We start from the raw sequence: 27591 nt of genomic DNA, 5'->3' as shown, positions 1-27591 counted from the left end.
CTAAATGACAACAACAAAAATCTGCAGTCTTGATTGATTTTCTGTGTTTTGATTTCATCTATGTCTTGATTTCCCAGCCTCCTAAACCCTTTCTCTTCTGTGCATGCTTTACATGGGCCTGTCACACTAGTGGGGAATTCCATGAAGTCTCCAAGAAAATGCTCTGTAGGTGAGGTCAGTCCATGCTTCTGTGTCTCTGCCATGTGAAGGATCCTCTGAAGTGCTTGAAAGTAGATGACAGCATAACTTTGAAGGGCATAAAGCATTCTGAAGGATACTCATTTTCTCTGCTTCTTGCTGGACTGAGAAATTGGTAGCGAAAGAGGATAATTTCCTGCTCTCACAGCTCCCACTTTTGAAGAAATGGTAGTGTAGTAGAGGCACGCTGCTTTTAGCATTTTTCCACTGCTGCTCAAGATTCTTGAGACTAGTTTGCCCTTCCTGCCCTGCTTACCTTTGCCCAGTGCTGGGTGTCCAGGTTGTTGGCTGCAGGGCTGGCCTCTGTGAGAAGAGACCAGGACATGCTCCGTGCCAGATCCACAGTGGATCTGCTGCAACACACAGCTGAACCCATCCACCAAGCTTCTGCCACCTCAGGGAAAACAAACTTAAGAAAAATACTAAGACTTAAGAACAAACTAAGACTAACCAGAAAATACTGGACAGACAGAAGAAGTGGGAAAATGAAATGGCAGAGAACACCAGGTTAGAGGTGGAGCAGGAGGTACAGGATGCACTCTCAACCTCTGGAAGAGAGCCCCATTCTCAGAAATCCCAGTTGCAGCATTTCCCAGTGCTACCAAAACCTTGCTATGTGTGTTGAGTTCACTCCCTGCCACCAAAGAAAACCAAGGAATAGCCCTTCCTCAGTCAGCTGTGGGCATACAGAATTGCTGAAGGAGCTCGCTGAAGATGGGGAAAAATTGGGGGTGGAGTGATGACATTATATCCCTTACCTTAGCCTTACCATAGCCTAAAGGTGAGTCCAAACAGTATCAGACAGCTGGAGCACAGATCGGGGTGCTGGTAAGGGTGAAAAAGCACAAGTTCTGTTGTGTGCCTTGGGTAAATACAGGAGCCTCACCAATGAGTGATAAACATTGCATCTCCAAGCTTCAACACATGACATAGAGACTAGGAATAGTGTTCTGGCTGGTTTGGAGAGAGGAGTTTCAAATACAGTGAAAACAAAAAAGCAAGGAGTAAAGCAAGCCAGGAAATCTGGGTCTGGACCTCATTGCTGGAGATATAAAGAAAAGGATGGGTTATCTGGCACAGGGCTGAACCCTGAACTCAGACTAAATGAGAAGACAGAAGTCTGCCCAGTTGCCTTGCAGGCGGTGATCTATAGTGCAGGCTTTGCAGCAGTACTTCTGTTCCTCTGAGTCAGCAGTATCAGCAAGATTGCAGTGTGAAGCCTCACTGGTGAGCTGATACTAGAGTATCCTGCCCCAGCAGATTCAGCATGGCTGCTTGATTTTCCTTCTGTCCAAAATTTTGCTTGGATGAGAGGTGGTGGCTTAAATTAAGCTGAATAAACCAGATGTTGGCAATTGCTGGAAGACAATTGAAATACTTGGCAGAGGCTGGTTTGTCACTTTGCAGAGTATGGTAAAGTCTGCTTTTTCTGGAATCTTGCAAAACATATGCTGGACCCTTAAAATAGTTTTTAATGTTTTTAATCTTGCTATTTTGATCATGTTTGCTTCAGAGCTGTCTCAAAATACTCAAAATCAATACAAAACATGTTTTGTTTTTGCTCATAAAGTGTTCTCTTTAGGTTGTGAAACACATTTACTAAAGCAGTTGAGAGTTGTAATTCACTAGGAGGGAGAATACAGTATACTATCCATCTGCACTAGCATCACAAGTGATGTTGGACATCAGCCTTGAAATGAATGTAGGTGGAATACTAGTATTTTCTGGCAAATGGAGCATTCACTGGGCATCAAGGCTTAGTTGTAGGCACAGGAAATGACAGTGCACAATATTACCACTGACTTCTGGACCAGTCAAGTCTAAACACCTTTTTGTTTCTCTTTTCTGCCTGGGATAATGTGATCTCATGCTTTGTTGTAGATTATATCTGTATCTTGACTTAGTTTAATGACAGTGATTGGATGCTAAGAGGCCATGATGTTATGCTAATGTTGTGTCTTTATGTAATTTTTACTCTGGCCATCCGAGCAAGGGTAGCATGTCAACCAGTTGCCTTTCCTGGAGTCTGTTTTTTCTAGCTATTGGTAAAACTCAAATGTGTTATGATGTTTTCTGTAGAGGGGATTTTGTGAGTAGATAGACATGATCATGCTTGAAGACCACCAAACCCTGCCTCTCATGTGTACTGGGAACTGCAGGTTGCTGACAGGACTTGTCTGCAGCTTGGGTCTGACTTGTGGCAATCAACTCCTTTTGGTAGTAAGCCAATATGCAAAATTACCACAGGTAAAAAGCCAATTGGCAGAACTCCTGTGTTGCAATTGGGCTGCAGAGTTCTGACAAAACAGTTGAGCCATATGCTTTGACAAGATTGCTGTACTGACTCAAAAAAGGAATAAAAAAGAAAACAGCATTCTTTGCTCATTGTTTTTAACTGTTTAGGAGACTAGGTTATCTATTCTCCTAAATGCAAAACACTGGTAAAGGTAGATTGGAGAGTTTGGTGTCCATTTGAGCTAAGATTGTTCTACTATGCACTTAAAGGACCAAAGGACACATCTTTTCAAGAAAGTGTCTTAAACTTTTCTGTCCTAAGAAGTGATACAAGGCTGTGGCTTGACTGCTGACAGTACAGTGCATCACTTCAAAGTGACTCTTGGCTTTGCATGAGAGCAGGTGACACAATGGCAGCAGGTGCTTCCATAGCAGATGGTCAGGGGTTAGCCTGCAGAGCCTGGCAGGCTCCTGGTGCCTCTGGCATAGTTTTGTAATATATCTTAAATCACTCGGATACTTTACAGAATGTTTTAAAATGGTCCTCCACAAAAGTGAGAGAAAGACATGACTGCTTGAAGCATGAATAAAACATGCTGACTTATCGCCCACATTGTTTAAATGTATGCAAGTTTACAAGTGTAGGGGAAGATCATCGGAGTAAGGCAATGATGGGTTATCTTGCCACAGTGCAGGACTGTACTGGGAGGGGCACTTCTTCAACAGAACTGAAGAGCTGACCTAGATGCACTTCAGTGGGAGTTCAAACTGCTTTTCACAGGACTCTTCCTTTCACTTCTTGCTTCAGGGAGTGTAGGGCTTGTATGAAAGGGGCAAACCAGGTGGCCTGTTTCCTCCCTCTGAAGGCTGCTGTTTCTCATTATACGTATAAAGGTCGAATGTAGATGAAAACTATAACTTATCATTGAATCAGTCCTTTAGCAGCCCCTTTCAAATGGAGACTTGGCTCTGGAATCCGTGTTTACACAATGTTTCAATCTATGAATCCATGTAAACACAATGTTTATTGGGTTTGTAGCTCCCAATCTAAGTTTTATAACTTCATCTAAATGTATTTATAGGAGAATGTACATTTTGCTAAGGGACAGCAAGCCAGAAGCAACTCATCATATTTAGTGTGCCAGTGTTGTGAAAACACGTACATTTTATTAGGAGTGAAATTTTGTTGCTGGCAAGTGAAACAATGGTATTTTCATATCTGAACCTTACCTGCAACTTTCTGATCTGATCTTTCATTCTATGAAATGACTATGAAAGACTCTACATTAGAGTTTTTCTGGTTTTGAGAAGTTGATTTAAACTTCAGATTGTTTTGGGGGTGAGTGGCAAGAGTGTTCACAGGCAATGTTTCTAACAGTTGAGTTTAAAGAGCTGCTTCTTGTTCATCAGAAAACTAGAAATTGCTTAGACAGTATTATTAGAAACTACCTTTCAAATATCATGCTCCATATCATGCTTAAGAGTTAATTGACACTTCTGGGTATTCCAGGCTAGAGATCTGACTGTGCACAAAGCTTGGCTGCCTGGATGTGAGCCTGTGTGATGGATTCCAAGTTCCTCACTCATCAGTATCTTAATAGAAGACTTCTACTGTCAGTGGCAAATGCATCATCCAGAGGCACTGGTGACTTTAAATTGTTGGTAGAAAATTAGTAGTGTTAGGTTTTTTTTTAATGTTAGTAGTCCTTACTGCATCTTCTATCTCTCAGGTGGATGTTCCATTGAATTTAACATTTTGGGGTTTTTTGCAACATCAAGAAATCTGCAGTGTGTGAAAGGCTACCGGCTCATGTTTAAGAATCAAGTCTTGGAAGTAGACTTCAGTGTTTTCAAGATTTTTGAGATTTAAACTCATCTGTTTGTATGGCAGAATTAAAGGATCATTGTTTACCTGATACAGTACAAGGGAATGGACATAAAGGAATTGTGCAGCTTCATATTTTACCTTGTTTTTTAGGGTGGGATTTTGGTGGTTTTTTGTTTTGGTTTGCTTTTTTTTTGTTGTTTTTCTTAGCAAGGAGAGGGTAAAGCTGTATCGAACTGTGAATGATATCAGTTATTTTGTTAAAAAGACTGTTTTAAGGCACAGCATTCACCTACAAGGCAGCCACCTGGTTTTGTGAACTCTTCTGCATTATGGTAGGTACATGGGTACAAGATAATGGATTGAAATGGTAGCAGCCTTGTTACAAAGTACTTGCTGCCTGGTTGGAACAGCTTCAGTGTGCTTCCTGTTGCACTGACTTGTGCAGAGGTTTGCATTACACTTGGTTTCTTTTTCCTATAACCATGTTCATGTTTTCAACAGGATGGTTGTGGGCATTTCACTTCTAGTTAAAAATTTTGGGTTGTGTCATTATGGGGCATCCACTGATGCAAAAACTGGACTCAGAATAATCTTGCTGAGGGAGTAGTAAAGCATGGACCATGGTGTGGATATTGAATCAGATGTGTCAGCTTCTGAGGCTGCCTAGCCAACTGATCTCTTTCCAGCACAAAGTCTGTAGCTAATTACCATGTCACTGAAGTTGTTTGCACATTGTCTCATCCCCACTCCATTTTTTTTTTTGTTGTTGTGTTTTATTAATGTATTCCCAAAATGTAACAGCTGGGTATTGGAGCTGGAACATCAGGCTTCTTGCAATGTATTTTCAGTCTCGTTCAGCTTTTTAGTGGATTACAAATTGCTGTTCTGGGCAGAGTTGTTAGCATAGTGATAGTTTCACTTCTACAAGTTTATTAAAAACAGATGGTTTTCTGAGGAAAGGAGATAATTTAGGGATAGGATTCTTCTCAGACTGCAGCATGGCAACTGAAAGAGCTCAAGTACCATGCCTCAGCTGGTTACTCTTTCTGCCACATGTGTTTGGAGTGTAAAATCAGCCCAGCATGTAAAGGCTGATTAGGATTGGAAATTGCTGTAGTGCAGAGATTACAGTAAATGGCCCAGTGCTATTGTGGCAAATGTGAAATCCTTGTGTTTCTAGTGTAGCTGTACTCTCTGCCTAAAAGCTGCAGTTGATCCTGTTACTGATATTCCAAGTGATAGGTTATGAATTGATACAACCAACAGGTAATGTTAGGGGTTGGTCACTTTCATTGAAAGGATAATCACAGGCCACAGCTGGAATCCTGGTATCAGGCTGTGAATATGCCTGATGTCAATAGGCAATCAACAATAGTAATTTAATGTTATCCTTCTAAGCAATAATCTTGCAATTCTATAATGCCTTTAAAATTGCTTTGTTGTTTGCAGCAAGAGCCAAGATGCAAGAGAACTATCACTTTAATGCTTGCATGGATGGAGACAACAATTCCCTTAGAGGAAATTGAATAAATGCTTTGAAGGCTTGACAGAAGATTGGCTGGTGGTTCCAGTTTTGTCTCTAAATTAATGTGTATTTTGGTTAAGGCTTCCAGGTTGGAAGTGCTGAAGGAAATGTCTTGTAGAATGAGGTCTGAGATTTGCCATGCGGGATAAAAGTTCCTTTTTATGCAAAGTTACTAGTCAAAACCTATTTAATGTTAACAGGGTTTTTTCCATGTCTCCTCGTTCCCTAGAGTTTGGCATTTAAGGAGCCATATTACAATAGGATGGGAAATAACATTTCTTCAAGACAGCTGCTGTTATATTTTAATCTTATAACCATTGGTTGGTGTCCACCAAATGCAAATGGATTTTTTCATATCTTAAAGTATTAAGAACTATGCAAAAAAGGCACTGCAGTAATGATTTGTGACTCAGCTCTTACTTCCAGTAAATCAAAAAAGAGAGAAGTGGCACATTTAGTCCCAGAATTACTTGGTGTTTCATATCAACTTAAGCAGAAATGCTTAATTCTTGTATTTGAGCAGAAAAATGCATGTTTCTGTTGAGCTAGTTGTGGAGCAGGATTTGTGTGGAAAGAGGGTTGGAAGTGAGTTCTGTGGGTAAGAGGAAAAGATCATTAAAGCTGTGATTTCTCATCTTTACTTTTCTGAATTTGTATTATTACCCGAGACAGATTCTTTGATATTCAAAGTGAGTGAATTCTGTACAAATAAGATTCAAGACTGAGCTTCTCATGACTTTAAGAGGGAGAAGATTCCATGCTTGATAATTAACACTTTTCCTATAGTGAAGATGCTTTAAAAAGCTGGGGAAGCTGTAGTGGGGAAGAAAGCAGGCAGAATTCTTGGAACATGAGGCCTTTCCACCTTTGTTTGGTGTTCTGGCTTTATATGTGTGAAGCTGAAAAGGTGCTTTCCATAGTATGTTTGTACTAGATATTTTGTGTAGCCTATCTTCTGGTATTCCAGGTATGTAATTCCAGACTAAAAATGAAACTTTTATTCTTCTAACTGGTTTCATCACAGATGTCAGCAAGGTCTCAGACTTTGTTCATAAAACAAATATATATTTTATATTAACAAATATATTAATATCAATAACATATATTAATCACTAATTAATTTGCAGTCTTAAAGACTATAATTAAAACCTCAATGAGTGCTCCTTAACACTTGTTTGTGTTGAAGTACTTGTCCTTTGTGTTGAAGTTGTGTTCTAAGTATTTGTCCCCACAAGAGTCTGAGCTTCTGCAGCTGGCCTGTATGTCAGGTCTGTTACTCTCCTTGAGAGAACGCCAATGTAAACATTAAAGGCAATGCACACTGTTCTGCCCAGTGCACAGAGGCAGTGGAGCTCTGAGTTCTGGGAACTTTTATGTGAAAAGTATTCATAGTTCATGAAACTTGAAGGAATTGCTTAAAGCAAGATCAATTTTTTTAAAAACAGTGTAATCACACTTTCCCCCCATTATCAGTACTTAGAGAGACAGCTGCTGTAGTTGCACCCTTTTAGCTCCAGTAGAAGACCATCTGATGGTTGGCTTCTATTTCCTGTTTCCAAGAGAGCTGAACCTGAACCTCTCAGGAGGAAAAGCCATACATATAAATAATTAACTGCAGCATAACTGATGTAACCCTGCTAATGAGCTAGGGTGGTTTTTGCAGATGACTTAAAGCCAAGTATCTTGCCTTGATATGTTGGTTAAGGAGGGGTGCAAACCATATGGAAGTATGTCAGAATAAAATCCAGCAGTGTGTATGGGCAGTAGATTTTTCACTTTGTTTCAAAGGAGGTATTTGATATTATAGGAGGTGGTGCACTGTTGTATTTAAAAAGGAGTAGTGAGGTAATAAGATGGTTCAAAGGCTAATTAAAATCTCAGGTTGAGAAACTGGAGGATACTTCAAGAGAAATTTGCTAGTGCTCAGTAATTTACCCTGTCTCTCTGCAGATCCTTCATGATACAAAACAAAACACTGTAAAACACTTAATACTTTGCATACTCACAATTATGCCTGTGAGTAGGCAGAGAGGAAGAAATTGTATATAAAACTTGTTCTGGTGTGGGGTGCTGTTGTGTGGTACAAAGACTGATTGTCGTGACCTCTCAAAATTCAGGATCTGCAGCAAGTATTTGTCCCCACAAGAGTCTGGGATTTATTTTGGAAGGAGGAGGTACTGGAAGTAAGACTGGAGAGAGGAAGTACCACCCCCAAGAGCTACAGCTGCATTAGTGGGAGTGTAAAATACCTGGAGAGCACATGCTGAGTGGAAGATTGTGTTTAGGTTTGTTGATTTGGCATAGGTACGGAAGTTCCAAGGCAATATCTGAAAGATGCTGGACTTTGATAAAAGGTAGGCTTGCTGTCATCAAGGTGAGATACAGCAACCCTTGAGAGAGACTTTTGAGGAGGAAGGAGGAGAAGACAGGATGCATTGCTGTTGGAATCATTGTTACAAGCCAGATCAAGATGTGTGTTCGTGTAGACAGGGCAAGCTAGAAGTGAAAAGAATAAATAATAAATTATAACCTCAGAAACTAATTCCAAACGCTTTTCTATGTAATTGCCTGATAGTCAAAGCCAACAACATTCAAATTAGCTGATGATCTTCTGAGCAATTGTTGTAGAAGCAGAAATTGGTAACTTTGTTCTGCTTTCCGATACTGCTTTGTGGTCAGGTTTGTGCAGACAGGGAAGTTCAGCTCTTGCACTGGTTAGCACAGTGCTCCAGTAGCTTCCTAATACAGCTCTGTCTTGCAGGGGAGGGACTGTACTCTTACTTGCCTACTTAACTTTCTTAGTTGAGGCTTGTAAACTCTTCCTCTGAGGTGCTTCTTTCTGTTCTTGACTCACTTGGATTTGGAACAATCCTGCATTTCCTTTTCAATAGGTTCAAGGCATTATTTAAATACTTATAAGTGAGGAAAAAAAAACCTCCTGAAGACTATTGTAACATTTGACTAGTAGTGAAGAAGGTCTGTAAGGGGGTTACTGCTGGAAAGATTTGGCAAAGTTTAGGAACTGAATGTATGACACAGCTCAGATGCTGAGGCAGCTTGTGTGTTCTTTCAGTCTGAAATGACAGCTGCTCTTAAGTTGGCATTGATATTTCTCTGAACAGGGAGGTCTTGTGCTCTGCTGCTGTTTCTGTGCATACTGCAATGTAAATTGTGAATAATTAATCATGAACTGGAAAATCCCATGTCTGCTTATTAGAGGATTTGGCGGGAAGGGGATGGGGCAGGACGGACAAAACAAAACAGGAAAAAACCCAGCCCAGATCCAAAATACCATCTGGAAAGTTAACAGACTAAGAGTTTCTTCAAAGTATTGTATAATCTCTCTCATCTTTTCATTCAGAAAAATAAAAATAACTAGGAACTAGTTTTTAATGAGATGGAAAGAGTCTGAAATTCTGAAACCTTTGAAAAGTTCTTACTGTTCCCTTTTTTTACCTTATGAGCTTAACAATCACTAAAGCTAGTCCCATCATTTTTTTGAGCTCTTCAAAATGTCATGAAGAAGAGCCAAGGTCTCTTAAATTACTTCAGTCTGTCTCAGTGAACCCTCCACCATTCTTCCTCTATTTGACAGGTTTGTCTTTTTATTAATAGAGGTGTTAATTACGGAAGAGAAGTAAACTTAGAGTATGGTTAAGTTTCAATTCTCTCAAGTCTGGGTGAAAAAAATGGTCCTGTCCAAGACCTTAGACTGCTTTAGATTTAGGACTGTTTAGATTAAAGACTGTTTAGATTTAAGTTAGTGTCAGAGAACTGATAACCATATATTTCGTCTATCGCATTGATTTGCCATCTCAAAGCTTAACTAGAAAAAGTATATTGAAGTAAAATTATAATTTTAAAAAGTATCATTAATTGGAGAAGTCTTTAAAATAGCAACTATGAAAATGTGAAGAGAGGAAGTAGGAGAAATCACATATTGTAATTTGACAATTGTGATTTAGTCCCACAGTAAACAAATTGATTCAAATAAAGCCTATATAGGTCTTCATTCTCCAGTTACTTCCCTTCTGTGAAATCTGTGGTAGAAGCACTTGCTGCTGTTGCAGTATGATTCTGATTTCTGACTGTGCTTGTAATTTGTATTTGAGCTCAGTGTCTGGTTTTGGGGATTAGCTGTCAGTGTACTGGATGCCTGCAGTAGCAGAAACTTCTTCAGGAAGGTACCTTTAATCCTTGTTTGCCCTACTTGTGTGTGCCCCAAATGGAATCAACTTTGCAAATAGCTTCATATGGTTTCTGTTGTGTTGTTCTTCATCTGTTACTCCTTAACATTACCTATTTTGTATTAGCAAATGTATCTGTGACTTCCTTGGAAGACTAAGCTTTATTGTCTCTTGTCCACCCAGCAAATGTCTGAATCTGTATATTTTGAAAATGTAGTTTCTAGATTTTTTTCCTGCATATGATTTCTTTTTCCTTGTATCTGTTCTTTCTTGCCACATTAAAGTAAATTATTTTTCCAGCTCTTATTTTAAAATTTAGCTTAGCTAGCAAACTCTGCTGCTGAGTTTTGTAAAGTTAGCTTTGCTGGTGCTTCATTCCAGATGCTGATGGTTACTGGTTAAGCTGAGACTCTGTGATACTGGGAAAAGAAACCCAGGAAATTTGAATACCTTATCTTTGTGGTGTGACTAAATAGGAAGCAGCTCTGCAAGAATTATTCCCCCACCCCCAATCTCCTTTTTCTGGCCTCAGATGACAAGCGACATCTTCATGCATGGTTTAATTCTTTTCTGTGCACTGAAAGTAGTAGACTTAATTTTAATCATGCCTCTCTATTTTGCACACTATAATTACTCATGTCCTAAAACAGTCAGAGCTGCAGACTGAGATGCTGTACCCTCCAGCAGTTTGGAGAGGAGGCAAAAATGACTGAGTGACTGCAGAAGCAGTGCTATGGCATCATATAGCAGTGCCTTGTTGTCTCCATTGCCAGCATTTCTGTAGATGGACTCCTCTGGGGTTTCATTATCTAAAGTACACCGATGGAAATCACAATTTATAGCATCAATCTTTCACAGAAATCTACATACTGAAGCCTAAAACTGAAAGCTGACAAATTTAATGCATTTCCTTATATGAACAAGACAAATACTGTCACCTGCAGTAAAATCTCAGAGCGGGGTAAACAATGAGTAAGCCACTTGTGACTTGCTTCTAGGCTTTTACAAACCAGTGTCTGTAATGCATTAATCAGCAGTACAGAATAAAAGATCATTGGCCTGTTTGTACCACAAGATCAAGGAGAATTCCTGGAGCTCTGTGATCTTGAGCTGCTGTCATTCAATAGCATGGCTTTGCTATTATAATACTTTGTCTGCAGAACTGCCTCCTTCAAGGGTAGTGTTACTGAGGTTATAGAAGTAAACACATTTCAGAAGGTGTTCTGAAAAAAACTTCAAACCCAGCTTCCTTAACCCAGGCAACAAAAGGTCATGACAACATACATTTTCATTCAAACTTGGCAAACAGATCACATATTTTTTGATTCCTGTATCATCCCAGAAAATCATTCCCCTGGTCTGAAGCTGAGGACAACTTGCAGCTTTTATGCCCATACAATAGACAATTTTGTGTGTGAGCAAGCACTATGTTTTACCCAAGCTTGTGATTCTGAGCTAGGGATCTCTTGGATCTTAAATAAATTAAGTCTTTGTAATAGAAGATAACCCATAAAGATTATGTGCCAGGAATTTTAAAAATACACAAACAAACCAAACAAACAAAACCTGAATTTTGAATGCTTCTGGTAACAGCAGTTCAGGTTTCTGTACATACCAGGTGGGTCTCAGTCGTTGATGTGACTCATTGATCTATTTAGACAGATTTGTCCTCTGGACTCTTCCTCCTGTTCTGCAAAGGCAGAATCAGTAGCTGATTTATGAACCTGCACTTTTCACTCTTAGCAACATTAATAATCTCCATTGCTTGGGATAATGTAGGGGAGGGAAAGGAAGTAAAGTGGTGACCCCACTGCCCAAGTGAACTCCTGTAGACTCACATTGTTTAAGTGTGCAAGGATCAGTCACAAAATATCCTGTCTGCTTTTAAGGTAGAATACCTGTAATCAACGAATTACTTGAACAGTTGGAGGAAAATTTCTAGTCTGGAGGTGGGGAAGAAGTCATTAACAATTAGTCCTCTGAGGGAAAATAAATGATGAGTATTTTAATTTCAAATAATGCTTAGTCTAGTAGTTAAACTTTAATTTTCTTTCTGCTTAAGTCTTGAAATTTTAAGGCTCAGCCCTACAATGAGATCTGTGTGTTGTGCTCTTCATGTTGCATGAATGATATCCTTGAGTCTTGCTAGGGCTATGTCTGGCATGACAGAGGTTTTGGGCATGCAGTTGTAGTATGCAGTTTCCAGCCGTGTCTCAAAAATAGGTGATAGCTTGTAGAAGGTAATTGCTGGCTGCCAGACTGGAGTTGGTAGATAATAGGGGGGTGTTGAAAATCACAGATGCTGTGGGATATAGAGGATAGTGGAAAGCTTGCTGCCCCACTGGTTATGATTTAACTGTTTACCTTAATTTCATGCACTCTTCTGTTCAAGTTTACATATTCTTAAATGTACAGAGCACCAAGGTGTATGTTGTCGTTTTCCCCTGAACCAGTCTTACTTCTTCTATGTAAGGTGCAGTTGCTTCAGTATAAAGTAATGTCATTCCTTGTGTTCTTTCTCACTGTTGAAGAAGCCTTAATGCATGCCTGAATGCACTCTTCTGCTTTCTGGGTCTGTTGAAGCTCTAGGAGGTGTGCTGGAGCTTGCTGATTAAAACAACCTCTGGAATGACAGAGTATCTGTTTCTGGTGATGCCTCTTTTTGCTGATGTGACTGGGTTCAGTGTGCTTGACATGTTGCCTGTAATTGAAGAATTCAGTAGTACTTATTTCTCTAACCCAGAGGTAATGAACTGAGACAATTAACTTAAAAACTTGCAATTCATATGATGTTATGCACTCTAACTTCTGGGATATAAATGGATAAATATAAATGGATATCTGGGATAAAAATGGACAAATGTTTGGTCATAGCTCAGGACAGAATTGTTGGAAAACTGTTGTTGGATGAAAGAGTTATACCACTGTTGCTGTCAGCACATACTAATGTAATCTCGGTTTGGGGTTGTTGTTGTTGGTTTTGTTTCTTTTTTTTTTCAATGTGAAATGTAATCACTGAACTTCCTGTTTGTCACAACCATGGCCAGCAGCCTGGTGGTCTGAGAACTTGTCTATGCTGCAAACTTTTTATCATATTTGTAGAGCCTAACACTTTCCTTTTGTGTCTCCTACAGACTTGATCCAAGCAACAAATGAAACAAACGTGAATATCCCTCAGATGGCTGATACGCTTTTTGAGCGAGCAACGAATAGTAGCTGGGTGGTCGTATTCAAAGCCTTAGTCACCACACATCATCTAATGGTCCATGGCAATGAGGTAAGCACAAACAGCTCCCTCAAGGCCACGTTGGCACTGAACACTCTTCAAGCCAAAAGTGTTAGTAGTGCAGAGGCATCTTGTCTGAACCAGAAAGGACCTGAGAACAAAGGGCAAGAATGATTCTTGATGAAGAGAAGTTACTGTTGACAACAGAGTTAGACTGTTTATCTGTCTCTCCATTTACAAAACCATAACGTAAGACCAAGATGCAGCCTGTGCCAGGATGCTGACAATTTATGCACTGAATCTGAAAACAGCTACACAGGATTAAATACTACCTGGATTTTTTGACTAAGGTCAAAGTTGGTGTTCTGGCACATGTATACTGCCATCCAAATAGTTGCCTTCTCTGCATAGGTGTTAAAATCTTCCTAGAGCTGTAAATCTAGCTTGGTAGCCTTTTAGATGAAGTTATACTTATCCTTGCTTTGTATTGACCTGTATAGACAGGTGTGTCTGCTTAAAATGAGACAGCACATTTAAAGAACTTCAGTATGACTGTGAAACAATTCCTCCCTGACTGTATATGAAGTGTTTTCATGCAATGAACTTCTCACAGTGTAAATTCTTACTCCCATTTTTCCATTCCAAGTTTTGGTCAATGTTCTCATCTGATTTCTCTAACTGTTTCAGGCTGTTAGTCCCTGTATTTGATGAGGGGCTTTGCTTATTATTAAAACAGGCCCTCAGCTTGGCTGAAACTGAGGGATGCTGGATTGAGAAGCCTGGCACTAGCCTGGATATGTGCTTTGTAAGCAGATAAATCTTGAGCTCCCTCATTTATTGCTCCTTTTGCAATATATTTTGTGCTTTGCACATAGTCTATTTTTTATACATACCATAGAATACTTACTAGGGACTCTGACTAAAAGTAGTTAATCTGAATGCACAAAATGTTTTGGGGAAGGTATTGCAGGCTAAGACAAAAATCAGTGCTTTCATGTTGTATGCTGAAAGTACGCTGGTAATCTTGCTGCTAAAAGGTACAAAGCCTTCAGATACAGCCTGTGATAAGAAAAATTACTTTGTGTTGCAGAGATTTATTCAGTACCTGGCATCTAGAAACACATTATTCAATCTCAGCAACTTTCTGGACAAAAGTGGATCTCATGGTAAGCCAATTTATATATAATCTTAACAAGATTTTATATAAAATACTATTGTTAATTTGTTCCTTAATTCATAAGATATAAATAAGATAAAAATGCACTACTGAAGCCTTTTTTTAAGTACTTAATAAGTACAGGAGCACAAATGAACTGCTGAACAACTTTAGAACAATATTTCTCATTTCCTGCAATATTTTTACACAAAAGGTAAAACTATACAAATCCTTCCGGTGCTGATTGAAATTGGTTGCTTGGGGACACTGTGCTTTTTCGGCATTATCTGTAACTTCTTAATGGTAGGACTGTTGGCACCAAAAGGCCCAAAGGACTGGTTGGTTTTGATTTGAGTAATGAATTTAGAAAGTCTAGGCAGAAATTGAAGACTTTTTTTCCTCTGAATCTTACAAAGCCTGCTTTTCTACTTTTCCTTCTGGAATTATTAGAGAATTTCCCTGTGCCCTCAATTAATGGACGAAAAGCTTGTTTCATAGTAGCTCTACCAGAAAAGAGGGAAAATATAATTCTTCAACTATTAGAGAGTATTTGTAAATTGTATGCAGACTACAGACTTGCTACAATCATGGGCAAATTCAAAACAATGCCACATAATTTCATGCCTTGCTGTAGACATGTGACACCAAAAAACCTTAGCATCTTTTAGATGTGGTAACAGAAGGAACAAAGCTAAACAAATACTAAGAGTATGTTTGTCTAAGCTAAACATGATATATGTGTATATATATATATATATATATATATATATATATATATATATATATATCTGCTCAAAGACACTGGTGTTTGGCAACAATTCTGTTAAATTCATGCATTTCTTTAAATTTAGATTGCCATCTCATAGATAATGCACAGTGTATCATAGATAATGAGGCATCAGGTTTGGTAGTGTTGTGCTTGAGTTGGCAGGGATACTTTATTATGAGAGATATTAAGGGGAAATACAGTCAATGACTAAATTGAGAGGTGTGGATTTTTAGAAAGGTAGCAAAAAGGGACCTGAATTGAAGAGGAGAATGAGTTGCCTTCTGTACACATTTATGTGGCTTAGAGGAAGAAATTTTGGAGGATAGCCTGTAATACTAACTGCTCAGTTGTCATAGGCTTGAAGTCACTGAAGTTTGAGGCACCTTGTACAGTATTATGTGTCTTGAGTATTTCTGGTGTAACAGTTCAAGGAAGGCAGTAGTCTCTGTGGATGCCATCATGATTTCTTCTGGTAAACCAAGTCAGGGGAATTTTGGAGGCCCATGTAAGAGTCAGAGTGGCTAACATATATGAAATATCGAGTGTTTAAGTCACACTTGAACTATGTCCTGGAAGTCATGTACCAGTTCAGTAAAAACTTTTTTTGTTAAATTGGTATTTTCCTCTGTTAAAAGAGGGGTAACTTTTTAGCCACCAAGTAATGTTACCCCATAACTATGTGGGGGCATCTAGCAGGTTTCCCTTGGAACCATGCCACTGGTGCATTGTATGAATCTCTTGGAAACAGAGGATGCTGGTAGATTGTTTTGATGTACCACTACTGATTTTTCTTCAGAAGCTGGAAGATATCTTGTGATGCCTGTTCTGTATGTGAAATTGCACAGTGTAGTAGAAATCACATAATCTTGGGGTATGATGGCTATGTCTTACTTTTTACTAAAGAACTTCTGAACAAGCATGAAAATTAAATGTAAAATGTGAAACTATTTTTTGCAGGTTATGACATGTCCACCTTTATAAGGCGTTATAGTAGATACTTGAATGAAAAAGCATTTTCCTACAGACAAATGGCTTTTGACTTTGCAAGAGTGAAGAAAGGGTAAGCAAGGTTTAGAGATGTAAATTAATAAGGTTGTCTGACCCGTGAAATTCTTATTTGTGGCATTAGACTTAGTTTTAGTTTGTCAGTAACTTTGTTGTTACATGCTTTGTGTAGCTACATTGAAAAACCTGATTTTTAAAGTACTTGTTATTGGTTAAAAATTGCCCAAAGAGGAGAGGAAAGACTCTACTTACTGGGTAGTCAGACAAATCCTGAAGACCAAAGTAAGGTGCCTTGTGTAACTGGGAGCTTTTAGTGTTAGGTTTAAACCTTATCATAATTAAACTCTGCTGCAGTGAGACTGTGTTTAGAATTTGGAGAAGGAAACATTCTGAAACTATGTTTAGGATGTTTCATTATTCTCCAGGCACTTCCCCTAAGAAAGATGGCTGCTTGCAAACAAAGCCTGAAGTGAATGCCTGAAGTTCTTAGCAGGCAACAGAGCAAACAGTTCTTAACTGAACAGAATAAGGTTGTAAACTGCTGGCTTTATTTCCCACAAGAACTGTGTTAAAAAAAAGTTGACCTAGCACAGAGTAGTGTGTTTGTATTTATGAGGACATTTTTCTGGTCTCTGACTCCTCTAACTGGGACTTTAAGGGCTCTAGATACTCTCATGAAGAATAGTTGAGACAGCAAGTGGCTTAACACCCCTGAAGATGCAGCTTGATGGGGTGCATGCTAAAGATGTTCCTGCTAGTCCTGAATTGCATACAAGAGCCTTCTGGCAGTTCTGGTATGTTCTGCAGCTTGGGATTCTGACCTGTTAATGCAGACTACCAGGCTATCACTACTAATGCTATCACTACCGGGCTGTTCTCTCCTGCTTCTCAAACGGCCAAGAAGTCTAGAGTTTACCATGGCAGTTTTGCTGTGCAGCTGGAAGCCATTCCCTTAGTGGGGGCCATACAAGTTCACTCTTGAACACTTGATATTAAATAAAGTTAAGTTTGGGCTGCTGGGGATCCTACTGTTCCTGCCTTGCTCTAAATTCCTGGAAAGACTTTCTATGCCTGTTATTTCTGTGCTCAGAACAAGATGCTGCCTCAGAAAATAGCATAAAAAAAATAAGAATACTGGTATGCATTTCCTGTCTGCAGCCAGAACAGGGTAATAGACAATGATGGTTGTGCAGGTTTATCATAATCATAGATAAAAATGACCATGCTTGATGACTGCTATAAGACTATGGATGACACTTAAGGAATGCTACACATCCATGGACATGTCAGCAACGAGCTGTCATTAGTTTTTCCTAACAAACTTTGTGCACAAAGTATATCAGTTCTCTAAATACATCTGTGGCAGTATTTCTAGTTAGTCATTTAAGCTCCCAGTGTCATCTTTCCATAATGAGATCAATTTCTTGCATTCATCACTCTAACACAAAACCTTTCCTCATTTGCTGTCAGGAAGAGTGGCTGGATAAAGGATTTTTCTTACCTCCCTCATGATGACATGAAAAGCAGGAGAATCAGACTGTGGTTTTGAAATGGTTTGAAATGAGTTATAGGTGCTTCAAGCATAAATTTTAGACAACAGATCAGTTTGGGAGAAGGGAGAGAGGAAATAGCATGGCTTTTAATCTGTATTCCCTCTTGCAGAGCTGAAGGTGTAATGAGAACAATGGCTCCTGAAAAGCTGCTGAAGAGTATGCCAATATTACAGGAACAAATTGATGCACTACTTGAATTTGATGTATGTATTGAAGCTGACACAGTATTAACACTGGGCAGTGACTTATAAATGATGCATTATAATGAACACCTTTCACCTATAATGTTTTATCATCATCCCTTAGTGAGGGCTAAAAAATCCCCTTTTCAGTGTCCCACTGAGGTATTGTGTCCAAGGATGGCCCTTGCCCATATGCATGAAATGTAAAAATTGCACTTTTGGTTTTGTAGAGCGAGAACTTGGAGTGTCATCTTCTGCATCAGTGAGGGGGAAGAAATTATCAAAGCAAGGAGACTGAACACTGTTTTCTGTCTCTTGGCAACCAACTTCTTTTGGGGGGAGGAAAAACCCCATTAAAATACCACATGTAAATTGTTTGGCTTCCTCAAAATGATCTTCTGGTTTTCAGCTGTGAACTAAATTGGCTAATGTTTAATCTAGATTGCTCATAGAAATAAGTGTGTACAATATAGTTATCATGTTATGAATGCTGGTGGGATTTTTTATCTGACCTAAGGATAAAAACAGGAATCAGTAGTTGTAGAAGTCACAATGTAACATTTCAAAGAGTTTTTTGAAGGAATTCATTCTTCTATTTTTGGTGGGCAGCAAGATACACTTTGAGGAAGAAGGCAGAGCCCACTACAGTTCTCAGAGGAAAGGCTTTGAAGTACCTATCTCATCATGCTTTCCATTCCTTAAATGGCATAGGAATTGTGATAGTGCTCTCAGAAGAGAAGATATATTTAAGAGAAGAAAGACCTTTTAATAAATAAGCACATATTTTCTTCCCAAGTTAATATGAGAAAGGATCTTGATATCATTAGTCCAAATAAATTATCTCATAGACTATTAAGTTTTTGTTGAACTCTGCTGTAATCTGACATCTTTTGTCCAATTCATTAAAACTGTAAACAGGATCTCTGACTTCCTCTTCTTCATGATAAGCGAAGGAGACAAGACTAAGATGTTTACTGTTGATGTGAATACTCCTCTGCTCTAGTGAATTGTTCTGAAGTGGTGGAGAAAACAATCCTTGATATGCTAACCAAAACTTTTGTTCAGTGTCGTAGCATGAAAACTTCAGTGCCTAATTCTGTCTATAGCAGCACCAAATACCTGGTGTAAGCCAAAATGTTTGATTGCATTTGACACTTGTTTTGTAAATAATTGATATTTTATTTGTAGGTTCATCCAAATGAACTGACAAATGGTGTCATAAATGCTGCATTCATGCTTCTGTTTAAAGATCTCATCAAACTTTTTGCTTGCTACAATGATGGGGTTATTAACTTACTAGGTAAGTAACGTGGCTTTTATCTCGCATACCATACATGAGTGAAGAATCAGTTTCAGATCTGCTTCAGTTTTTTTTTACTTAACTTTCATTAAAGCTATATTTTTCTTGACTCTTCTAGTCTGAAATGAGAGACAAATTTAAGCTGTACCCTCTTACATTAGTGTTTATCTGAGGCTGAATCATCACATGTCCTTAAAAGTGTGTAGATAGATACTTTAAAGAGAGCGACCATCTCTGTGCTTAAAGAAATGCACAGTGCTGTGTCAGCAGGTGTAATATGTCCTGCAAAGTTAGAAGCTTTTGCATTTTTAAGATGCCCATGTTCTTCTGTTATATATCACAGAATCAATTAGATTTGAAAAGACCTCTGAGAGTGGCGAGTCCAGCCTGTGGCTGCACACCATGTTATCACAGAGACCATGGCACTGAGTGCCACACCCAGTTCCTCCTTAAACTCCTCCAGGGATGGTGATTCCACCACCTCCCTGGGCAGCCTATTCCAATGTGTGATCACCCTTCTGTGAAGAAATTCCTCCTAATGTCCAACCTAAGCCTTCCTGGCATAGCTTATGACTGTGTCTTCTTGCTGGTTGCCTGGGAGAAGAGACCAACCCTCAGCTGGCTGTAACCTCCCTTCAGGTAGTTGTAGAGTGATAATGTTATGTGATAGCCTTGTCTGAACTAATACACTCCTGAATGACATTCCTGATTTGCCTGAAAGCATGACTGCCAAAACTGGATCCCCTCCACAACCCTACCTACCATCAGCCTACAAACTGTAAAGGAGACTGTGGGCATGTTCTGAAGCTCAGGCAGCCTGGTGTGATCACCAGTATGACACAAGGGTTAGGCATAAAAATTCAGTTGGAATTTCACTGTCTACTGTTACTTAAAGTGTAAGTTTGGGTTGAAATATGTGTCAGCTGTGTTTAATAATGGACAGAAATGGACTTTGGAGACTACTTAAGTGAAAAAAATACAGTTCTTTGGAGGGGAGATAATTTGGAGAGATATAAACATATGCTAGTATGTGTTCAGTATCCTTAATTATTTTGAACTTTAAGTTGGGTAACTACTTCACCTGCTTACTTTTCAGTCTTTAAAGAAGTGGTTGACATCATACGCAATGTCGTGGCTAGCTGAGGTTCAATCTTATGGTCTTTGTAATTCTTCAGCAGCTCAGCAAGCCCAACTTCTAAACTATACTAAGCAAGAGATGCCACTAGATTAATGTCCAAGTAGTAAATGTTAATGTAGTGTCATATTCTTGACACATGATTTTTGTGAAAACAAGACTTGCTAATATAAGACCCAATGTAAGACATCTTAACTGAAATTTGCCATATTATTTCTTTAGAGAAATTTTTTGAAATGAAAAAGGGACAATGTAAAGATGCTCTTGAAATCTACAAACGATTTCTAACTCGAATGACCAGAGTATCAGAGTTTCTTAAAGTTGCAGAGGTAAGTGGCTTTTGGTCTTCTGGAGGCCAGCACTTAAGTATTTTGTGATTATTTTTTGTTTGTTTGTTTAGCACCAATGTAAAACATTAATTGCACTTGTTAAGCCTCTCTCTTAATGGCTCTTGGATCCATTAAATCCATCCAAGTGGATCTGGATCTTGGATCTGATTCTTCAGGTCTTGAAGTTAAGCTTGCTTAGGACTTCCACATGTCTCTATGGTGCAGCCAAACTTTACTTTCCTAGTTATATTAACAGATGACATAACTTCAAATGTTCCAATATTTTTGAGAAATGCTGTGGTAAGGGCATACTTCTATGACAGGGTTGAACATTAGAGGAAGATACAGCAATTAGGAATAGAAGCATGCAGATTATTTAAATCTGTTTTTTTAGTCTTTGCAGCCAGCCTTAAGTTAACTAATGTGAGATTTTCCTGGTTTTGCCCCTTGTTATCATCCTCTTATATGGATAATAGGAATATTACATGGTTAATTAACTCCTTTGCTGGATTCTCATTTGTGGTAGTTGGCTCTTTGGCACAGGGTGCACATTTTCCATGTTTCATGCTTCATTATAATGGACAGTAGTAATGAGCTGCATAAAATGTTTGTTTCTTTGCTAATTCATTTATCTATGGAGAGGTCTGATAGACTCCTTAATGGCTTGTAATGTCAGATATGAATATTGAACTTAAGGGAGTAAAGTACTTTAGAGACACAGGTCAGCTTTTTGGACAGGGGTTATAGTGACTCTCTTGAGGATTACAAGGTGCAGTGGAGCTTGCTCTTCTTCTGCAAAAGCTGAGCTAGCAGTCACTCTAAAGAATCACAGTGTGAAGCAACAGGGCTAGTAATAGAAGATTGCAGACTTAGACCTTAATCTGCTGTCCTCTGGGATATAATAATAAATAAGAGCAGGGTATTTCAGTATAGACTATGAGGTCCATATGTGTGAAATCAAGCTCCAATTTATCCTTTTATTTTAAATGGATATTTAATTTGTGGGGGGAAAAAAAACCTGCTGCAGGATGTTGTAGGTAGCTACTGGAAAAATGGACGTTTCTTTCTAACTTTGTGGTATTTTTCTAAAGACAGGGTGCATTATAGCTTGAAGAGCAGGTCTACTCAAAATTAATGCCAGCTGCAGTGGAATAATGTACTTAGATTTTACCTTTACTCTTTTATCTCCACAGCAAGTTGGAATTGACAAAGGTGATATCCCTGATCTTACACAGGTAAGCTTCTCTTGTAATCTTTTTGCATTTATGTAATAAATAAAAGTGCAGAAATTAGGAAAGCACACCAGGAATACAAGTGTTGGTGAAGTCATACCACCTAACATGATGTAGCTGCTGGCCCCTTTTAAGTATCACTTGCAAATTGGCCTGGATGCCTGGCTTTGTGTTTAATGTGAAGAGGATATTTGCTTAGAGGAGGACATCCATGCTGAAAAGTTCACCTGTGGCAGTTTTGATGCCAGTAAAATTGGAACAGAAGAGCAACCCAAACTACTTAGCAGCTGAAAACCCCAACTGTTCACATAGTTTTTGCTCATGCAGCTTTTGATAGTCTCTTGAAAACCTTGTTTAAATCAACAGTAGAATAGCATCTGTCTCAGTTAAATGCCACTAAAAAATTCTGAAAGTGAGACATCACGAGAAGGTGGAGATTATTGATTTTTGTGGGTTTCAAATACAATGGAGCTAAAAAGTCTGGCCACTCTTTCAGCAGCCAAAAGAAGTATGTGCAATATCAGACCTAATTTTGAAATAGCTGGCACAGTATTTTCCCTTAACTCTCAGGGGCTCTTTGTTAACACAGTACAGTCAGTGATGAACTAAGTCCTTAAACCAGGAGAAATCACCTGCAACCCAGTTAATGAAATATACTTTATTTTTTCTGTGGCACTTCTGTCTGCTTCTGTTTGTGTTGCACCAGCCTGTTCTACATCATCAGTCAGTGCTGCACTTACTCAGCAGCACCTTAGTTACAGCTACCTTCCACCCCATGAGCCAACACTTCAAAAAAGAACAGTTCTTTTGGAAAGAAGGGGGTCTACAATGATAATCTCATCCAACTTCCTGATGACTTCAGTCTCTGCTTAGGTAGTCCCTCACAGCTGCATTCTCCCAAAGGCTGCTTGGGACTCACTTGCTAAGGTTAGCTTGAGACGTGATGTATAGCCTATGTGTAAGACCTCGACAGCGTATTTCAGAGAGAAATAAATAAAAGGTGAACAATAAAATGGAATTTCAGCTAACAATTGCAACATAATTCTATGTAGTATCAATGGTACTCCTAAATTCCTATAGCAAGCCATGGCAACAGTGGTAGTATTGTGCAAGAGGTTGGTTGTGTTGACACTCCATGTGTACATAAATCTAGACAAGTGGTCCCAATAGTGTAGTTTAAGCTGATAGTTGTCATCTTTGGACTTTATAGTTTGGCTGCAAAATTTTGGAGGCTGAGAAAGCATCTTAGTGACTAAAAATCTTAGCTCATTTTTATTTACTAGCATTTCCTAAAGTATGACAGTTTTGCCCCAGGTAGCTAGTGGGGAACCCATATCTGAAGTTCCAGCACAATGCTGACTGATAGATTATCTAATGTTAAAGCTATATCTAGAAGAAATTAAGCGATGTTCAATGTTGCAAATTGGGTACCAGATAGTATTTCCTTTCCAAATTATTGCATCTGATTAGAAATTTTCTGAAGCTCCTTCTCTGAGTTCTGCTTGATAGGTAAGTTTTATATTATCTTGCTGATTTTTAAGAAACCTTTGACTAATATATTGGAAAGCTATCTAAAATGTCTAGAGGTAACTGGTAACAGTAAATTATGCATCTTTTTTCAAAATATTTTTTGTTTTTAAACGTAGCTTTTACTTACATATTAAAGTCTCACAATGTGTATCTTACAATATATTCTTTTTGAATACGTAAAAGTCTGAATCTCTCTGGATTTTTTAGTTTGTTTTACTTTTCTTCTTTTACTTCCTGCTGGAGAATTCTTATAACTAGGTCACTTGTGTTTAACCAATTCTTATGCCCAAATGAATTAAAAGTTAATCAATATGCCTGTGAAAGCAGCAAGGTCAAGATGTCTCTTCATTGCTTATATATGTAGGACATATTTAAACTCAATATGTCATTTAAGATTATTTTGAGCATTTTAAATTTCTGGATGCATTAAGTTACTTGGTTTAATGCTGAAATCAATATGCAGGCACTGCAAGTACACAGCTGTGCATTGGTACTCACAGGTGCTATGCATCCTGAAATACCTGATTCAGCCAGCTGGCTGGTTTTTCAATATAGGAGCAGAGGATTGGCGGTTTCCACACATCACAAACTGACTTGTTTGGTAATTACATCTGCACTGAAATAAAAGATGTTATTTATGAAAAACATCAGAGGTATTGCTGTCAGAAATTGTGGTTGATCTGAAAGAGACTGGTAAAGAGAATTCCCTGTTTCGAGACTGATGAACTGATGAACTTTTAACCCTGATGAAATTATTATATGCTACTGTGTCTCTCAAGGATTTCTTCCCTCCTTGTTGATCTTTTAGGAGTCTACTTATCCAGATTCTATTTTCATACTGGAATAATTAAGCCCAGTGTGCATTTAAAACTACTTTTTCTCTCTGCCATTGTAACAGCAAGTGCCTGTGGGTATTGGCTGCTGACCACAAAAAGGTTTTACTTAAAATAAAACCTAAGATCAGGGATGCCTGAAAAAGCCTAGATTTTTATAGATGTCTAAAATAGAAATCTTTCTGCACTTCAAGCTAGCTGCACAGTAACCTCTGCCAGTGTACCATTTGAAAACAGGTATAAGGTCTTGTGATGTTGGGAGTCTAGAACCAAAGGTAGGTCCTTCTAGAGGCATTGGAAAGGACTGTGTTTTATTTAGCCTGTAAATACTTTCTAACCCTCTGGTCATGAAAGAGGTGTTGAGGGATCTGACTACAAGCAAAACTGGAAGTGTGACCTTGAACCCTTGAATCTTAAAATCAACCCTGTGGATGCTTGTGCTGTTGTCAATGTTTAACACTGATTTAAAGCATGATGAGCAGCACATCCTGGATTTAGGCTTCAGGTGCTGCACAGTGGAGGTAAATGTTTTCTCTCTGCAAACTTGGATGCAGTAATGTATTTTTAAAAAATGGCTTTGCCTGAATACTTCTAGCATGGAAATTCACTGTTTCCACACTGATGTAAATAAGTAACTGCATGAACATGCACATCGTGGGCTTCAGGGAAGTTGGTGCTGGATTTCAAATTGTGGTTAGATTGCTGCAATACATTGAGGTGTGTATCTTTGTCTTCACTTTCAAGGCTCCCAGCAGTCTCATGGAGACCCTTGAGCAACATCTAAACTCACTGGAAGGAAAAAAACCTGGCAACAAGTAGGTATATATGTTCTACCATGTATCTAGGCATAATAGCAACAGTGTGAGATTAGATGATGTTTAGGTTTGCCTCCCCCAACCTCCTTTTGTCACTTAGCTAGAAAATAAGACAAGGCTTTTCCTTTCCTTTACAAAGTCATCTTAGTGGCTACCTTTTCTTTAATTAATGGTGGTGGGGGAAACACACAGAACAACTAGATGCTTTCCAAAATGAACTAAAATTACTTGAGGAAACCAGAAGGAACTGGGGGTTTGCTTGCTACTAAGGCTTTTATCATCAAAATCTATTTATTTTCTAATGGTTTTACATCTTCATACTAGATACTTGCCATGGTTAAGTCTAGGAAGGATTATGCTAAACCTCTGTTTTCTCTTTTACTGTTGCTATCCTTGCAATTTAGTGAAGGGTAAGTACATACCTTTACACATCACTTGCTTGCAGGCATGGTTATGTGTATTTTTAAAAGATTTTCTTGAACACTTAGAAATAGGTATTCTCTTTGAGTTGAGCTAAACTGTTCTTTGCTTTTGTATATAGTCATTAAGTTTGGGGTTTTTTTTGTCATTTCTGTGATTAGAAGATCTGGAAATCTAATTTGTTCTACAGCTCCAAGGACTTACCCGATTCAATAACTTATGGGATGGATGCTAGTTCAATACTGGTGCAGCTTTATCTTCAACTCCTCCTTTCATCTTTTAGATCAAAGCAGCTCTAAAAATATGTAGCAGTATTTTCAAACTTCATAATGAAAGCAAACAAATGCACTGACATGCATTTTAAGTTATGATTAAGGCTCTGTCAGTTACTGTTAGTGTGATTTTCGTGCATGTGGGAGAACTTTCAGCTTGAACTTTCCAACTCGCTCTTTTCATACTTTTAAAAGTAGTTATTTTCCAGTAATTCTGACTTTCTTTAAAAGAAAGTAGACTTAGAAAATTTGCTGACACATCCTCAGAAGATTTATGTTAGAAACTGCTTCAGTATTGGTGGTGTTCTGCTGCTGTTGCATGGTTTTCTAATATGGTGACATCTTGCCCCAGTAACTCTTTCCTGCTGAGTCCTGTAGGCCCCAAAGCAATATATTTGCATGCATCTCTGCATTTCCTCCATTTATTAGAGCTTATTTAAAAGGCAGAATAACTCTGTGATGCCAGTTAGCATAAAAGATTTATTTAAGATTTGAAGTAAAATTTGCATTCCTTGTCTAAAGTGGCACATGGAAGTTTGAGAAATGTAGAGGGCATGCAATTGAAGAGATCTTCAGAAAGCTTTCATGTTTAGGTTTTGGTCTTTCTTCAGGAGTTTTGATGACTAGAAACATAGTTTCAAAGTTGTACTTATCTGAAAACCCCCTTTTTTTTCTAGATCTGGGGCTCCTTCTCCTCTGAGCAAGGTAAATACTGCCAGTTGCTATACTAGATAATTCTTGTTCAGGTGATATGGTTTAAAACATTGTAAGGAGTTAAATTTCTATCTCTTAATCAACTTTTTAGACTTTGCCACCTAATTGACAAAATTAGATCTTTTAATGGCTTTATAAATAGTGGCCCCATAAGATCATGTCACTGTTCTGAAGGGCTGCAGTCTTATGCCAGTCAGGGTGCTAAGGAACTTCACTTGGGTGTGATGACTGCTCCTTATGAAAGCATAAAAGATGCACATATTTTTATCTCAACTTCTTTTTTTTTTTTTTTTGCCTTCACTCCACCTTAGTTCTCATGTCACCAAGAAACTTGCTCCAGGGTATATCTCCTCCAAATCCTTCACCCCTTCACTCCCTCTGCAGCTTTTTAGGAGGAAGTTCTGACTCTTTTTAAAACCATATTCATGTGAAAAGCCAGGAAGAAAGGAAGAAAACTTTCATTCAATATGTCTAGTTTCAGAAATGACCTTCATTAGTGAGACTGCTGACCTTAATTTAAAGCAAGAGTTGCCAGTGAAAATGCTTTGGTTTGAGTGTCAGATAAACTAATGAGCTTTATGGTGTTAGTAATAGTAGCTCCTGGTATCCTTGGAGCATTGCCAGGTGCCATAGCTGTGTCTCATAATGAGTTGTAGAGGGAAAAACTCAATAAAGTCTTCTGAATCTAATCCAGGGAATTCAATGCTTGATTCTAGAGAGAGCCCTTAAATTTCTTTCTGAAAAGCCCTTTACTAAAAAAAAAAACCAACGAAACCAAACAAAACCAACAAAATGTAACCCCCACAGCTCTGCTGTTTGATATGAGAGCAGTTGGTGAGAGCTACATGATGGCTCAGTAAGTGTTCTTACAGCTTTAACCACATCTTCCTTGCTGCACATGAGGGACTGGGACCATTGTAGCCTCAAACCTTACTAAAGCTTTGAGGACAGTCCAGAAAGCTTACACCCATCTGCTAGAGTTATGGTAATGGGATGGCAGTAGAAGAACTCAGGAGAAAATCTCTTCAAATTTGCCATTCTTTTTCCTTCTTGGAAGTGGTCAGAATGGCAAACAGTACTAAAATTAGGACTTCTTCAGTTGTTAGGTAAAGGATCTCTAGCATGTGAGATGCTGCACAAAGCTTAC

At 38.6% G+C, this 27591-nt stretch overlaps 1 protein-coding gene across 1 annotated transcript in view; it reads left to right on the top strand.

The window, feature by feature from the left end:
* Positions 1-27591, top strand: part of SNAP91 (synaptosome associated protein 91) — a 63979-nt gene that overhangs the window by 6119 nt on the left and 30269 nt on the right. The window contains exons 3-12 of the mRNA XM_021546040.3: positions 13108-13250; positions 14290-14365; positions 16082-16184; positions 17792-17885; positions 19053-19164; positions 20522-20628; positions 21822-21863; positions 24968-25038; positions 25443-25448; positions 26408-26435. Coding sequence (XP_021401715.3) covers positions 13108-13250; positions 14290-14365; positions 16082-16184; positions 17792-17885; positions 19053-19164; positions 20522-20628; positions 21822-21863; positions 24968-25038; positions 25443-25448; positions 26408-26435 — 782 coding nt within the window. The remainder of the gene's footprint in view (positions 1-13107; positions 13251-14289; positions 14366-16081; positions 16185-17791; positions 17886-19052; positions 19165-20521; positions 20629-21821; positions 21864-24967; positions 25039-25442; positions 25449-26407; positions 26436-27591) is intronic.

This window comes from Lonchura striata, chromosome 3 (assembly GCF_050655825.1).
Source record: "Lonchura striata isolate lonStrDom1 chromosome 3, ASM5065582v1, whole genome shotgun sequence".
NCBI classification, from domain to species: domain Eukaryota; kingdom Metazoa; phylum Chordata; class Aves; order Passeriformes; family Estrildidae; genus Lonchura; species Lonchura striata.
Note: the sequence above shows the minus strand (reverse complement) of the source record. Positions and strands in the feature narration are given on the sequence as shown.